General features: G+C 41.6%; 1 protein-coding gene across 2 annotated transcripts in view; it reads right to left on the reverse strand.

Moving 5' to 3' along the window:
* KANSL1 (KAT8 regulatory NSL complex subunit 1) overlaps positions 1–14,854 on the reverse strand; it is a 155,708-nt gene that overhangs the window by 26,909 nt on the left and 113,945 nt on the right. For both annotated transcript variants that reach the window (XM_033219889.1, XM_033219855.1), the window contains exons 4-5: positions 10,616–10,733; positions 9,599–9,794 (exon numbers count right to left, since the gene is read on the reverse strand). In XM_033219889.1, the coding sequence (XP_033075780.1) occupies positions 9,599–9,794; positions 10,616–10,733 (314 nt within the window). The remainder of the gene's footprint in view (positions 1–9,598; positions 9,795–10,615; positions 10,734–14,854) is intronic.

Here is a 14,854-nt window from a genome sequence, read left to right on the forward strand (position 1 = left end):
GGAAAAGTTTACCCTTATAAACATATTCTAGCTAATAAAAAAAAAACAGAAATGATACAAGTAGAACATCACCATTCTTCAACTTCCAATGTAACAATGGGTCCAGGCAATGATTACCAGTGGTTGATAACACAAACAGTTTAGTCATTACGTGTCTTCTGATACAAGCATAATAAGACCACCTTGTGTTTTCTCACAAAACTCAAAACCGGATTTATTCAAGTCTCTACTAGTTTTCAAGAAACACAAGGGACAAAAACACCACTGTTTTTCAAATGCACTAAAAATAAGATGGATTAATAAATGGAAGGATGATTGTATGCTAAAATGTTAGTGGCAGAACCTAGGGAGTAGCTACACAGGTGTTCATTGTAAAATTCATTCAACTTCGTATCTGAATAATTTCATAACAAAATTTGGAGAAGAAAACAGTGACACCACAGGACTTCTGCTTCTAGCAGAGTAATAGTGATCAGATTTACCTTTCAGTCATAAACTAGAAAACTGGACAACAGGCAGTATACGACTGAGAAACAAATGGGGTGGTCTCTAAGACTGCCCTGGTTTTCTGCCTGGAAGTACATTGTAGACTGCAGGGCAGGGAGAGGGATCTGAAGCAGAGCACATCTGAAGCAACAGCTTCACTGAATTGAGGAAGCAAATTCTCCCTAGATCAGAATTCAGAGACTAAGGAAACTGAAAATTGCAAGGCAGAATTCTTGAGAGGAGGAAGCTTTACAGAAAGAGTCCCAGAAATCTTCATTAGATCCCCGAGTGTTTGCTAAATATTAAAAGGTGCACGTATAGGGTGAAACTATCAGGCCAGGCAAGAGCAACTAGGCAGCTGTGAACTGAAATGGTTTCCACAGCTAACACAAGTCTGGGAGGCTTTTAAACCGTGACCAGTCAAAGTTGCATAGAGAATTCAAGACAGAAGATCCTGCTTTAGTTGTAGAGTCAAACTACTAAGTCAGCCAGCTCCTCACCTGACCTAACAAATGACAAGGAATTTACTTGCCAGCAAAACAAAGCCTCTTTAAAGGAAGATAGCACAATCCACATGTTACAAGCAGGGAAAATTATTAATTGGATTTTCGGCTTAAAACATAAACAAAACTTTGTTAGATATGCCAAGAGGCAAGAAAATAATACTACAGGGATACAATTTTTAAAACAAAGTAGGCTGTGGGAAACTAAGGGATAAATGAAGTTTTCTCAACAAATAAATCACATATTATGGATAGCTTATATCAAACCAACACTCTAACTGGAAAAGCCAGATTTAAAACAAACACACACACACACACACACACACACACACACACACACCCTCTCTCTCTCTCTCAAAACGTAAGAAAAATGCTGACATAATGACAAATTGAGAGCCAAGATTCCAGAGAGGAAAAGAACCTGGCCAACATAGCAAAAACCCGTCTCTACTAAAAATACAAAAATTAGCTGGGCATGGTGGCAGTGTCTGTAATCTCAGCTACTGGCTGAGGCAGGAGAATTGCTTGAACCTGGGAGACAGAGGTTTCAGTGAGCCAAGGATTGTGCCACTGCACTCCAGCGTGGGCAACAGAGCGAGACTTCATCTTGAAAAAAAAGAAAAAAGAAAAAAAAAAACGAGCAGAGCTTTTGGTGGTCTTATAGGGCTGAATGGATAACATTAGAGACTTGAAATGTCAAATTATCAATAAAAAGAGAGGACAGGGAACTAAGCATGACAAGTACTCACTCTCCCAAAGAAAACGCTGAAGCTGTGAATGGTATGGGGCTACGAAGCTAAGTGGAAAGTTTCTGAAAAGGACAGAGATGCTTCTGGCAGTCTTGTTGTTGAGAAGACTAGAATTATCAGGAAATGTTAAGAAGAGGAAAGGAGGCTGGGCTTGGTGGCTGATGCCTGTAATCCTAGCACTTTGGGAGGCCAAGGCGGGCAGATCACCTAAGGTCAGGAATTCGAAACCAGCCTGGCCAACACGGTGAAACCCCATCTCTACCAAAAATATAAAAATTAGCTGGGCATGGAAGCACGTGCCTGTAGTCCCAGCTACTTGGGAGGCTGAGGCAGGAAGGAGAATCATATGAGCCCGGGAAGCAGACGTCGCAGTGAGCCGAGGTCATGCCACTGCACTCCAGCCTGGGCGACAAAGCAAGGCGAGGCTCCGACTCAAAAACAAAAAAAAAAAAAGAGAGAGAGAGAGAGAAAAGGAAACTGATCAATACTTGTTCTCAGCTGGAACTAAGAGAAACACAAACAAACAAAAAAACCGAACAGTTATTGTTTTGAGCCAAGTCCAGTTCTGTCACCCAGACTGGATGCAGTAACTTGATCTTGGCTCAGTGCAACCTTCACCTCCCAGATTCAAACCATTCTCCTGCCTCAGCCACCTGTGTAGCTGCCAACACAGCTGGCTTTTTTTTTTTTTTTTTTTTGAGATGAAGAGATTGCGCCACTGCACTCCAACCTGGTGACAGAGCGAGACTCCATCTTGGTGGGGCGGGGGGCGGGGGGGAAGAGGGAGGGAACAAAAAACAAACAACAACAAAAAAACAAAAAATCAGCCTGTGCAACACCGTGAGACCTCCATCTCAATAAAATAATAAAATAGATAAAAGACTTGATACATGAAGAAATTCCTGTGTTCCCTTAATTAATACTGTAATGCTATCAATTCTCTTTGAAGGGACTCCCAGGAAATACTCAATTTAATACTTATGAAGGAATTAATACCAAAGTAAAATTCTATTCACCATTTTCTGTTAATCATAGCATATTCGTCCAAAACACTAAAAAAATCCTTTTGGCTCAAGGACAAGTTATAATCATTTGATTTTGCTTTGCATTTGATATTTGTTATTTAACTCATCCACTGTTAACATTTGGAAAGATTTTCATAGGTCTGGCAACTCTATCAAAATCAAGCGTATCCTACAACTGGCTCTTGAAGATCCATCAGAGTGAAGAAACAAAACATGTAAGCTTCTATTTTATCTCAGTCTTTCAAAATTTATTTTGTATGTGTTAAGAGGTAACTATTCTAAGCACAGAGTGATTTGAGTTTTCTTTTAGTAGCTTTATGTCCTAAGGTACTACAATTTTCTACATGGCATGCTTGCTCCCTTCCAAATGTCTAACTAGTATTAAAAAGTTGGGCCTCCAAGGTCTACTGCACTCTGTCAAGGAAGAACTTATCAAATTATTAACTTTTAATACTGACTCATACTAACTCTAGTTCATTAGTCCTCAACCATGGTGTCATGAAACTGGATTTAAACAGGTGGAATCAAAACTAGGAAGCCTAGAATTATATATTAACACCTTTATCTACCCTGATGTCTACAGAAAACCTGGTCATAGCCATAAGAGAATGACCTGTACAAAAATGCCACTCTTCAAGTGTGATACAATGGGAAGAAGAGCAGGACTACTCGGAATTCTACGGAAGCCAGCTTTAAAATTTAGCTCACAGCAATCCCCGTATAACATGGACTACAAAACTCTAAAATGATGCCATAACATTGCCAATTTGTTAGGAAATGCTACTTTTTTAAAAATTGAAAAGAAATGCCATTAAGGGCAATAAAAAATTTCAAGGGTATGTTAGTAATACATGTAGCCATTACTTATTCTACTGGTTATTAGTACAAAAAAACCCAGCCTTTTCAACCATTCATTTCCAAACACTGATGGTTTCTACTGCCAGACTATACACAGGTGAATACAGTAAATTATTAATAAAACTACATTCCTTTCCTTTTTTAAAAACAATACTATTTGTCTTATGGTTTAATTATAAACATAATTTCACTTAACAAATAAAAAGCAACCCTATGTTAAAATTAGCTGGTACCTATTTTAAAAACTTTATTGATGTGAAATCTTAGTACGTTTAGGTTAAGTTATAAACACCTACTTCACTTAGGCACTGGGCCAGGAAAAGAACATAATGGCATATATTATAAGAACTTTCTACTGGAGTGCTTCTTCATTTACTTAATTACTAACGTCTACCATACTAGACCCCCAAAGTGATGAAACACACAGTAAATAGCAATATAGGCGATTCAGTAATTACAACTAGTAATTCCATCATTTTATAATAAAATTATGATTTAGGAAGTACTCCATGTTCTCGATGAGCCTTATTCTGATATTCACTTGCCAAACCCTAGTGATTATTCCTTAGATACATTTTAAAATATTCCACATTCAGAGTTGTAGAAGCCTTAGACTATTATAGCCTCCAGGATTACTACTGTTAGTCTGTCTTTCCACCTCCAGTCTCTTGTGCCAATCCATCCCAAACATATTAGTTACTGATTGGCCGGGCGTGGTGGCTCATGCCTGTAATCCCAGCACTTTGGGAGGCCGAGGTGGGCAGATCAGCTGAAGTCAGGAGTTCGAGACCAGTCTGGCCAAAGAGACCAGCCTGGCCAACATGGTGAAACCTTATCTCTACTAAAAATGCAAGTATTAGCCAGGCGTGGTGGCAGATGCCTGTAATCCCAGCTACTCAGGAGGCTGAGGCAGGAAATTCCTTGAACCCGGGAGGCGGAGGCTGCGGTGAGCTGAGATCGTGCCATCGCACTCCAGGCTGAGTGACACAGCAAGACTCCGACTTAAAAAAAAAAAAAAAAAAAAAAGTTACAGATTTACCTCCCCCAAAATAGCTTATGACACTTCTCTGTTCAAAACATTAAAACTTATAGACTGAATCAACAGTTTGGGAATTCAAGGCTTCCTATTATTTACTGACAGATCTCATTTCTGTTTATTCCCAACAAGTTTAACTTACTGAACTCTTACGATTTAGTCATTGATTTTAAGAAGTACAAGTGATACAACGTAGCAGCCCCCCCTCCCTCCCCCCCTTTTTTTTTAAAGATGGAGTCTTGCTCTGTCACCAGGCTGGAATGCCGTGGCAAGATCTCAGCTCACTGCAACCTCTGACTTCTTGGTTCAAGCCATTCTCCTGCCTCGGCCTCTCGAGTAGCTGGGATTACAGGCACGTGCCACCACGCCCAGCTAATTTTTGTATTTTTAGTAGAGATGGGGTTTCATCATGTTGGCCAGGGTGGTCTCGATCTCCCGACTTTGCGATCTGCCCACCTTGGCCTCCCAAAGTGCTGGGATTACAAGCATGAGCCACCGTGCCTGGCCAGCCTTTTTAAGGGCAAAAGAGTTACTGCACTAAATGTGCATCTCAATTTTAAGATATATTCCAGCCATAATTCAACTAAGCTGACAGCCCTTTAAAAACATAGTAATTGCGCCGGGTGCGGTGGCTCATGCCTGTAATCCCAGCACTTTGGGAGGCCGAGGCGGGCGAATCACCTGAGGTCAGGAGTTTGAGAACAGCCTGGCCAACGTGGTGAAACTCTGTCTCTACTAGAAATACAACAATTAGCCAAGTGTGGTGGTGCATGCCTGTCTGTAATCTCAGCTACTCAGGAGGCTGAGGCAGGAGAATTGCTTGAACCTGGAGGTGGAGGTTGCAGTGAGCCGAGATCATGCCACTGCACTCTAGCCTGAGCAACAGAGGGAGACTCCGCCAAAACACACACACACACACACACCCCACAGTAACTGGGCCAGGTGCAGTGGCTCATGCCTGTAATCCCAGCACCTTAGGAGGCTGAGGCGGGTGGATCACTTGAGGTCAGGAGTTCAAGACCAGCCTGGCCAACATGGTGAAACCTCGTCTCTACTAAAAATGCAAAAAATAGCTGGGCATGGTGGTGTATGCCTGTAACCCCAGCTACTACGTAGAATGAGGCAGGAGAATCGCTTGAACCCAGGAGAAGGAGGTTGCAGTGAGCCGAGATCGCGCCACCGCACTCCAGCCTGAGCAACAGAGCAAGACTCTACCTCAAAGAAAAAACAAACAAAAAAAACTGAATGAGTTCCCTCAAGTGTGTTTTATATTTGGTTCTGGAATGCAGTAGAGATCATTTAAGATGTAGGTAAGGAAAAAATATTTATCACTTGTTTTGTGTGTTCTGTACTCACAATAAATGTGAACTGTCACGTAACAGTATTAGAACATAATTTACATGTTAACTTCTTTGCTCTGTCATTAGAAAGTAAGCTCCATGAAGGTAAGGGCTTTGTTTTGCTTACTAATGCAACCTGGCTGCCCTGAATAATACGGTGGGCACTCAAAAATACTGTTGAATAAATCTGCCTGGAAAACTGAGCAATTCAAGATGACAGAAGGCAAGATGGTTGCTCATCAGCAAATACCACTGAGGTCATGTTGTGAGCAAGGAGCCACGTGAGACACAGAAAGCAACCTAGTCAGAAGGAATGGTGTGTGTCTCCAACTCTGGCAGAACTCCAGCTTTCTGCTAGATCTAGTACACGGTATATTTCCCAAAGTAAACTAATTTCTCTGTCTTATTTTTCAGGCAGCTTAATTTTGTGTCAGGATGATTCTGTTTTAGAAACTGGCATTGGAACAAAAGGATATTCAGTTTTATGCCTATCCCTTGCCTAAGCTACCTTTTATAAGTACATTCAAAACTACATTTGTTCTTAGGCATTGATCAAAAGAAGGTTTGCTACTTCACGTATTAAAAAACGAAATCCAGGAGGCCACCACATACTTCAGAAAATTTTTATACGACTCCTAGATGTCATGCCACAGTGGCTGGTAAACTGCCAAAACAGAAGAAGGGTGCTTTATTTTCATGTAGTGTTTTTTTGTTTTTTTTTTAATGTAAAAGCATTCTGTGTTAAATTCATCAAGGAATTGACAAAAAGCTACTTTCCTACACTTGACAGTAATATACTGTTTTCTGACATTCCTGTTATCAACTCCTCTGAAAATCGTTTAGACATACACGACTATTAGTAAAAACAAAAATAAAAAAAAAACAACTGAGACTGAAACGTCAACACAAAAACCCTGCCAAATCCCTTACTCTTTTCTATTCCTGCTATTTTGATATTTCAAGTAGAGTCCGAGGAATAGACAGGAAGAAATGGTATCGCCTGACAGTCAATTCTAACAATTCTTTCCTTTAAGGAGAACATGGCAAACTTACACAGTACAACTACATACGAGAACCAAACAAGGAAAGTACTGAAAATTCACCACGCAAATACTAATTGTTCAGCAATTCTCATCTCCCTTGTCATTAGCAAATGTGTTGCTAGTGGCTCCCTTAAGAAAAATTCCCATTCTCTGTTCTCTTTTACAGCAACGTTCTTTGAAAGCGTTATCTACAATTGTTCCCTCAATTCCTTCTGTGGCTTTCTCTCCTGAATCCACTCCAACCAAGCTTTCATTCACCCTTCTCCCTCTACCAAAACTGCTCACCAATGTCTGCAACAACCCCGCCCCACTAAATTCAATGGTCTCAATTCTCAGTCTTCATCTTACTGGTCCTGTCTGTAGCAACTGTCACACACAATCCAATCCCTCCTCCTCCTCCTCCTTCTCCGAAACGCTTTCTCCACTTGCCTTTCACATACCACACTCTCTTCATGCCACACTCTCTTGGTTTTTCTTCAATTTTATTGGTTACTCCCTTCCCAATCCTTTCTTCATCTTTCACAGGAATGAGGAGGAATACCTAAGCTCTGGAATACCTCAAAGGACTAATCTGTATACCTCTTCTCTATCTGAGCTCTCCAGCACTCTCTATCCCCCTCTACTGCATTTCTCTCTCCAGGATTGTTTTTTCTGAGATGGAGTCTCACTTTATCATCCAGGCTGGAGTGCAGTGGCGCGACCATGGCTCACTGCAGTGTTGACCTGGTGGGCTCAAATGATCCTCCCGCTTCAGCCTCCTGAGCAGGTGTACTATAGGCACTCACCACCACAGCTGGCTTTTTGTTTTTTTAGACATGGGGTCTCATTATGTTGCCCAGACTGGTCTCAAACTCCTGAACTCAAGTGATCCTCCTTCCTCAGCCTTCCAAAGTGCCAGGATTACAGGTAGGAGCCACTGTGCCTAGCCTCTCTCCAAGATTTAATGCTACAGGACACACTGCAGAGTTAATGTATTTTAATTTTCCTTCTCTAACAACGAGAACATTTCACAGGGTAAGCAGTTTTGCCTGTTTTGTTTAGTGTTGTATACCCAGTGACTAGACAGATTTAGCTCGTTGCAGGAAGCCAATAAATATTTGTTGAAAGAATGAATGAACAACAAAAATGGTAACAGTAACAGCCACTTTGTACTGGGAACTTATCAACCAGACATTCCAATAAGCATGTTACATACATTTCACTTAATCCTCAAACAACCCTATGAGATCTCTGAGGCTTTGGAGAGGAGTGGAAATCGGGGTGGTTAACATGCACCAAATTACCAAACTACTAAGTGGTAGTACCATGATTCAAACCCAAGTTTATCATCTTCAAAGATAATGCTCTTAATTCCTGCACAGTACCATTTTACTGGAGTATTATTATTTCATTAGTTGTGGAATAAAGTCAACTGCTATTTGAAGAGTCAGCAATCTAAAATTCCCTGCAGTTGTGAATTAATTTCCATTTCCTTTGTGAAGACAAACTTTTTTTTAGTAACATCAATTTAAAAACTTTAGTGAAGATTCCTTTTTTTTTTTTTCTGAAGCAGGGTCTCACTCTGTCACCCAAGCTTAAGTACAGTGGCACAAATACAGCTCAAAGCAGCCTCAACCTTATGGGTTCAAGCAATCCAGCTCAAAGCAGCCTCAACCTTATGGGTTCAAGCAATCCTCCTGCCTCAGCCTCCTGAGTAGCTGGGACTACAGATGTGCACCACCATGCTTAATTTTTAAATATTTTGTAGAGATGAAGGTCTCACTATATTGAAGCCCAGGCTGGTATTCAATTCCGAGGCTCAAGTGATCCTCCCAAAGTGCTGGGATCACAGGCATGAGCCACTGCACATGGCCAGGATTCTTTTTTAGGGTAAAGGATTCTATACTGTCATTTTCAGTGGTAACAATGAAGGTGAAAGGGCACACTATTCTCCTTCAAAGTGTCAATGGCAGTTCTTAAACTTTCAGTCTCTCCCATTGCTATTAAAAAGCTCAAGACAGTGGTTTTCAAAACTAGCTGCAGAGTCACCTAGGAGCTCTGTGTTTTCTGAAAACAAGATTCCAACACCCAACTCCAGAGGAAACAGGGCCCAGGAACCTAGCATTTTATTTTATTTTATTTATTTATTTATTTTGAGACGGAGTCTTGCTCTGTCGCCCAGGCTGGAGTGCAGTGGCCGGATCTCAGCTCACTGCAAGCTCCGCCTCCCGGGTTTACGCCATTCTCCTGCCTCAGCCTCCCGAGTAGCTGGGACTACAGACGCCCGCCACCTCGCCCGGCTAGTTTTTTGTATTTTTTTAGTGGAGACGGGGTTTCACCGTGTTAGCCAGGATGGTCTCGATCTCCTGACCTCGTGATCCACTTGTCTCGGCCTCCCAAAGTGCTGGGATTACAGGCTTGAGCCACCGCGCCCGGCCCCCTAGCATTTTATAAAGCTCCCCAGAAGACCTTGGTGGTTAGCCAAGTTTAGAAAACACCAAAGTTGGCAAGAGACTAACTCTCTATCTGAGCATCTGGCTCACTGCTTGACAATGACCAACTCTTTCATCTGTACCGACCTTCTTGGAAAGAGGAACAATGCTGTTGGGTCGAACAAGCCTCCGTTTCTTACAGCTCAGTACAGGACGTGTCCGGGCTGCCACACAGGTGCCATCAGATGATGAAGAGACTAGATTCAGTCGCTGCTTTTTATGTAATTGTTCCTCAGCATCAGAGCTGTCACCTGGAATGTGGTCTGCCAAGACAGGCTGAAGACTATACAAGGGGAAGGAAGAGTATTCTCAGAACACACAAAGAAACAAAATAAACAAACAACAACAACAAGAAAACACAAAGAAACAAAGCCTCTTATACTGGTTCAACCTCTATTTGCTAATGTTCAGACACAAAGAAGCATTTTAGAGCAGAAGCAGGTCTCCTCTTGATGTCTGCTAATCTACCTGTGTGCGCTTATGTGTAAGGCTCTTGGTGCACATTAACTACATCATGTATGAAAGGCAAAATATGTCAGCAAATAAACTCAAGTTCTAGTGACTGAGTTCTCCTCTACAACAAACACATGAGTAAATAAAGTCTAGAGAACTACAACTGGTTAGAAAATGATGAATTTTGCAAATGTTAATGGGCTTCTTTAGAATCAGTTCTATGAATCTTGAATTTTAGGGGTGTTGTACACATCATTCACTTGTATAGGATATCCCTGAATATTTTTTTCTCCCTTGAATCTTAATAAATATAGATTTACAAATACAGCCTTTGGAGATCTAATCTGTCCTAGAGCAGAGGAGGTTAATATAAACACTTCTGAGGAATTCCTGTAAGATTAAAACAACAATAATTGACAATAACTGTAGTGTCTTTTATTTTACTCCATGCCCAGTCCATTTTAGTAGGTAAAAGGAAAATACACAATTAATTAAAACACATTGCTCCATTATACAGTGAAGATTAAAAACGTTACTAAGTGATACGGCTTCCGCTTCTTTAAACCAGGGTCAGTCCTGGCTAAAGAGAACTAAGAGCTCCAAAACACCTTTACAAGTCTAAGAGTAGGAAGTAGAAGAGCTAAAACTTACGTGTTAATAACTCCATTGACAGGTCTGAGTGCTCCACATGATTTGGTAGACAGTGACTCTGAAACATGCACCAATAATGGGGGCACCAGGTTTTCCAATGGCTGAGAAAAAGGACTATCTGAGTAAGAAAAAGGAAAAAAAAAAAATAACATGAACCCCAACAGCACCCCTGCCTGAAAAGCACCACCACTTCATTTGCTGAGACCTCATCTCTAATGAGAGAGAGAGAGAGAGAGAGAGAGGAGAGAGAGAGAGAGGAGAGAGAGAGAGAGGAGAGGGAAGAGATGAGGAGGAGGGAGGGAGGGAGAGATTGAGAGGGAGGGAGGGAGGGAGGGGGGAGAGGAGGGAGAGAGGGAGGGAGGGGAGGGAGGGAGGGGGGAGAGAGAGACCGAAGGAGAGAGAGGGAGAGGAGGGAGGAGGGGGGGGAGAGAGAGATGAGAGAGAGAGTAGGGATCGTAAGAGGGAGGCGAGGGAGGGGGGAGAGAGAGAGGGAGGAGAAGAGAGGGGGAGGGAGGGAGAGAGGGGGGGAGAAGAGAGAGAGAGAGGAGAGAGAGGGAGAGGGGAGAGGAGGGAGGGAGGGAGGGGGGAGGGGGGGGGGGGGAGAGAAGAGAGAGACTCGAGAGAGGGAGGGGAGGGAGGTGGATGGGGGGGGAGGGAGGGGGAGAGAGAGAGAGAGAGAGGAGAGAGAGAGGAGGGCGGGAGCGAGGAGAGAGAGAGAGAGAGAGGGGGGAGGGAGGACGGGAGAGGAGGCAGGCACACACACACACCCACACACACACACACACACACACACTGACAGACAGAAGGAGAATATGACATTAGCTTTTGCTTTGGGGGAAAAAGGGATGAAGAATCCAAATGTACAGACTAAAAGTAAGTACCTATTGACAGGATAATGACCTCAACAATTCTATGGAACAGAAGCTTAGCAAAACAATTACACAGTAACATAAGCCTTCAACTAATGATCAAGAAGGATATACTAACATCAGTATCAAGATGACTAAGAGGAAATTTAAATGTAGTCAGTATCTGCTTAACTCTAACAAAGTATACTAGAAGTTTGTTTTCTAAAAACCATGCTTTGTTTAAAAATACACACACAGACCGGGGATGGTGGCTCATGACTGTAATCCCGGCATTTTGAGAGGCCAAGGTAAGATGATCTCTTGAGTACAGGAGTTTAAGACCAGTCTGGGCAACATGACAAAACCCCAACTCTACAAAAAAATAAAAATTTAGCCAGGCATGGTGGTGCGTGCATATAGTCCCAGCTACTCAGGAGGCTGAGGTGGGAAGAGGATCACCTGAGCCAGGAGGCAGAGGCTGCTGTGAGCCATGATCATGCCACTGTACTCCAGCCTGGGTGACAGAGTGAGACCCTGTCTCAATGAATGAATGAATGAATGAATAAATAAATAAACACACACACACACACACACACACACACACACACACACATTTTTCCCTGACAGAAAACCAAGTTAATAAAATCTCAATGAATCTAATTATCTGATGGTATCAGATACTATTGTCTTTAGAGTATTCAAATCAAATATACGTTTAGAATATAAAATGAAACAACAGATGAGAAAGAATATAAAAAGTTTGATTTGCAGTATTCAAAACAAATTATATATTTACTAGGCTCCAAAGGGATAGGAATAGTTTGAATGCCAGTCATATGGCACCTCTGAGGTATACACAATAAAGCAACAGATGCAGTTATCCCTCAGTTCTAGCAATTGTTGAAATATCCCAGAAAGGCTGTGGGTCTTTGACCCCTTACTTCATTTTTCTGAGATGAAGTCTTGCTCTCCCACCTAAGCTGGAGTGCAGTGGCATGATATCAGCTCACTGTAGCCTCTGCCTCCCTGGTTCAAGTGATTCTCCTGCTTTGGCCTCCCTGAGTAGCTGGGATTACAGGCACACACTACCATGCCCATGTAATTTTTGTATTTTTAGTAGACACGGGGTTTCGCCATGCTGGCCAGGCTGGTCTTGAACTTCTCACCTCAAGTGATCCGCCCTCCTTGGCCTCCCAAAATGCTGGGATTACAGGTGTCCACCACACCTAACCTGTCTCCTTACACTTCAAATGACTCTGGGGCATGCTGAAGTTCTCTTTCCTATAAAAGCTTTCAAGGTAAATATTCCTATAAATGCTTCCTATAAAAGCTTTCAAGGTAAATATTCCTATAAATGCTTCCTATAAATGCTTTCAAGGTAAATATTTTGAGGCTGAAATTCTATTTTTCAGTACTGCTGATTTTTTTTTGGGGGGGGGGGGTCTTTATACCCCCAAGGAGAAAACACCAAAGGACTGAACCTGAAAGTAGCCCTAGACAAGCATCAAAAAAGAACAGATTGAGGCTGGGTGTGGTGGCTCATGCCTGTAATTCCAGCACTTTGGGAGGCTGAAGCAGACAGATCACCTGAGGTCAAGAGTTTGAGATCAACCTGGCCAACATCATAAAATCCTGTCTCTACTAAAAATACAAAATTAGCGGGGCATGGTGGCACATGTCTATAATCCTGGCTCCTCTGGGAGGCTGAGGCATCAGAATCACTTGAACCCAGGAGGTGGAGGCTGCAGTGAGTCAAAATCACGCCACTGCACTGCAGCCTGGGAGACAGAGACTCTGTCTCCAAAACAAAACACACACAAAAAAACAGATTGGGGAGGTAAAGTTTTAATACAAATTATCCTAAAATACAGATCAAACTATATACACAGATTAAGTCATAGAAGTATGCTACAATGAGTGAACACTGAGAAAAGGCTGTCTTTTTTGTTGGATATCTTGTACATCTACTAAGATATCACAAACATCTGGAACAACTGTCAATACTATCAAAAATTATAGTAAATTTGGCATAGACACATTGCCTTAAGCTCTACACAGACTTCCCTTGGAAAGCAACACAGTATTAAGTAGCAAGACCTATAAGGATATTCCTATCTTCTGACAAAATATTCTAACCAATTTTTAAAAATCTACCCTAAAGGAGTAACTCATCAAACACACCCTCAAAAATCTTATTCACAAAGGTGGTCACTGCAATGATATCTATCAATAACCTAAATACACTCAATAGTTATAAGCACTGTAACTATAGTTATCAGTTGTGGTACACCAAATGAAAATATTAAAAAGAACCATAAAGGATATTTCTTCTCTTATGCAAGAAGAGATTTCAAGAGAAAAAACTAATAGTTTAATACAGTTGTAGTGACTAAAAATATACATACATAGATAACAAGACAAAGAGTGTTACACTTGTAAAACTATTCTGAAATTTTCTTTACATTTTAGATAATATTTTTATATTAAAAAGAAACTCCCATGAAACCAAATACCCCCTGAATGCTAGTAAGGATTTACTACACAGGGGAAACTTCAAAAAGACTAAACAAACACGGTAAGACAAAGAACAAGAAAAATCAAAAGAATTTAAAATTCAGGTTGGCATTAACTAACAGATGTATCACTTCAGGCATGTGACAGGTTTTCTAGATTTCAGAAGTTCTGGTTTAGATGAAAAAGTTTCCTTTCAATAGAAAAATGTTGTTTAAAAATGCTGTTTGTTTCAGCAAAATACTCTCGAGTTTTTAATACAATCTTCACTTCTGTTAATTTTATATTCACTTAAAATATAACTTTCAGCATTAAATTATGGCAGCGATTTGATTTATATACCCACGTGTTCTAGAAGGCACTACGTTTAAGAAATGGGTTGACGGACTCTCCATTTGATTAAGTTTTCTCGTAGGGATTATGAGATTTAACTGCAAGGACACTTGTCAAGATAAAATGTTGCCGCTCTCTAACAAAATCTCAACTCAAAACATTTATCTTGGGCCGGGCGCGGTGGCTCAAGCCTGTAATCCCAGCACTTTGGGAGGCCGAGACGGGCGGATCACGAGGTCAGGAGATCGAGACCATCCTGGCTAACACGGTGAAACCCCGTCTCTACTAAAAATACAAAAACTACCCGGGCGAGGTGGCGGGCGCCTGTAGTCCCAGCTACTCGGGAGGTTGAGGCAGGAGAATGGCGTAAACCCGGGAGGCAGAGCTTGCAGTGAGCTGAGATCTGGCCACTGCACTCCAGTCCGGGCGACAGAGCGAGACTCCGCCTCAAAAAAAAAAAAAAAAAACATTTATCTTTCTTAGAGAAAGTCTGAAGAACAATATGTAAACTAAAATCACCAGTAATGTCACCATCCATATAGCTAAC

The sequence above is a fragment of the Trachypithecus francoisi genome, unplaced genomic scaffold (genome assembly GCF_009764315.1).
Source record: "Trachypithecus francoisi isolate TF-2019V2 unplaced genomic scaffold, Tfra_2.0 Contig00057_ERROPOS647011, whole genome shotgun sequence".
NCBI classification, from domain to species: Eukaryota; Metazoa; Chordata; class Mammalia; order Primates; family Cercopithecidae; genus Trachypithecus; species Trachypithecus francoisi.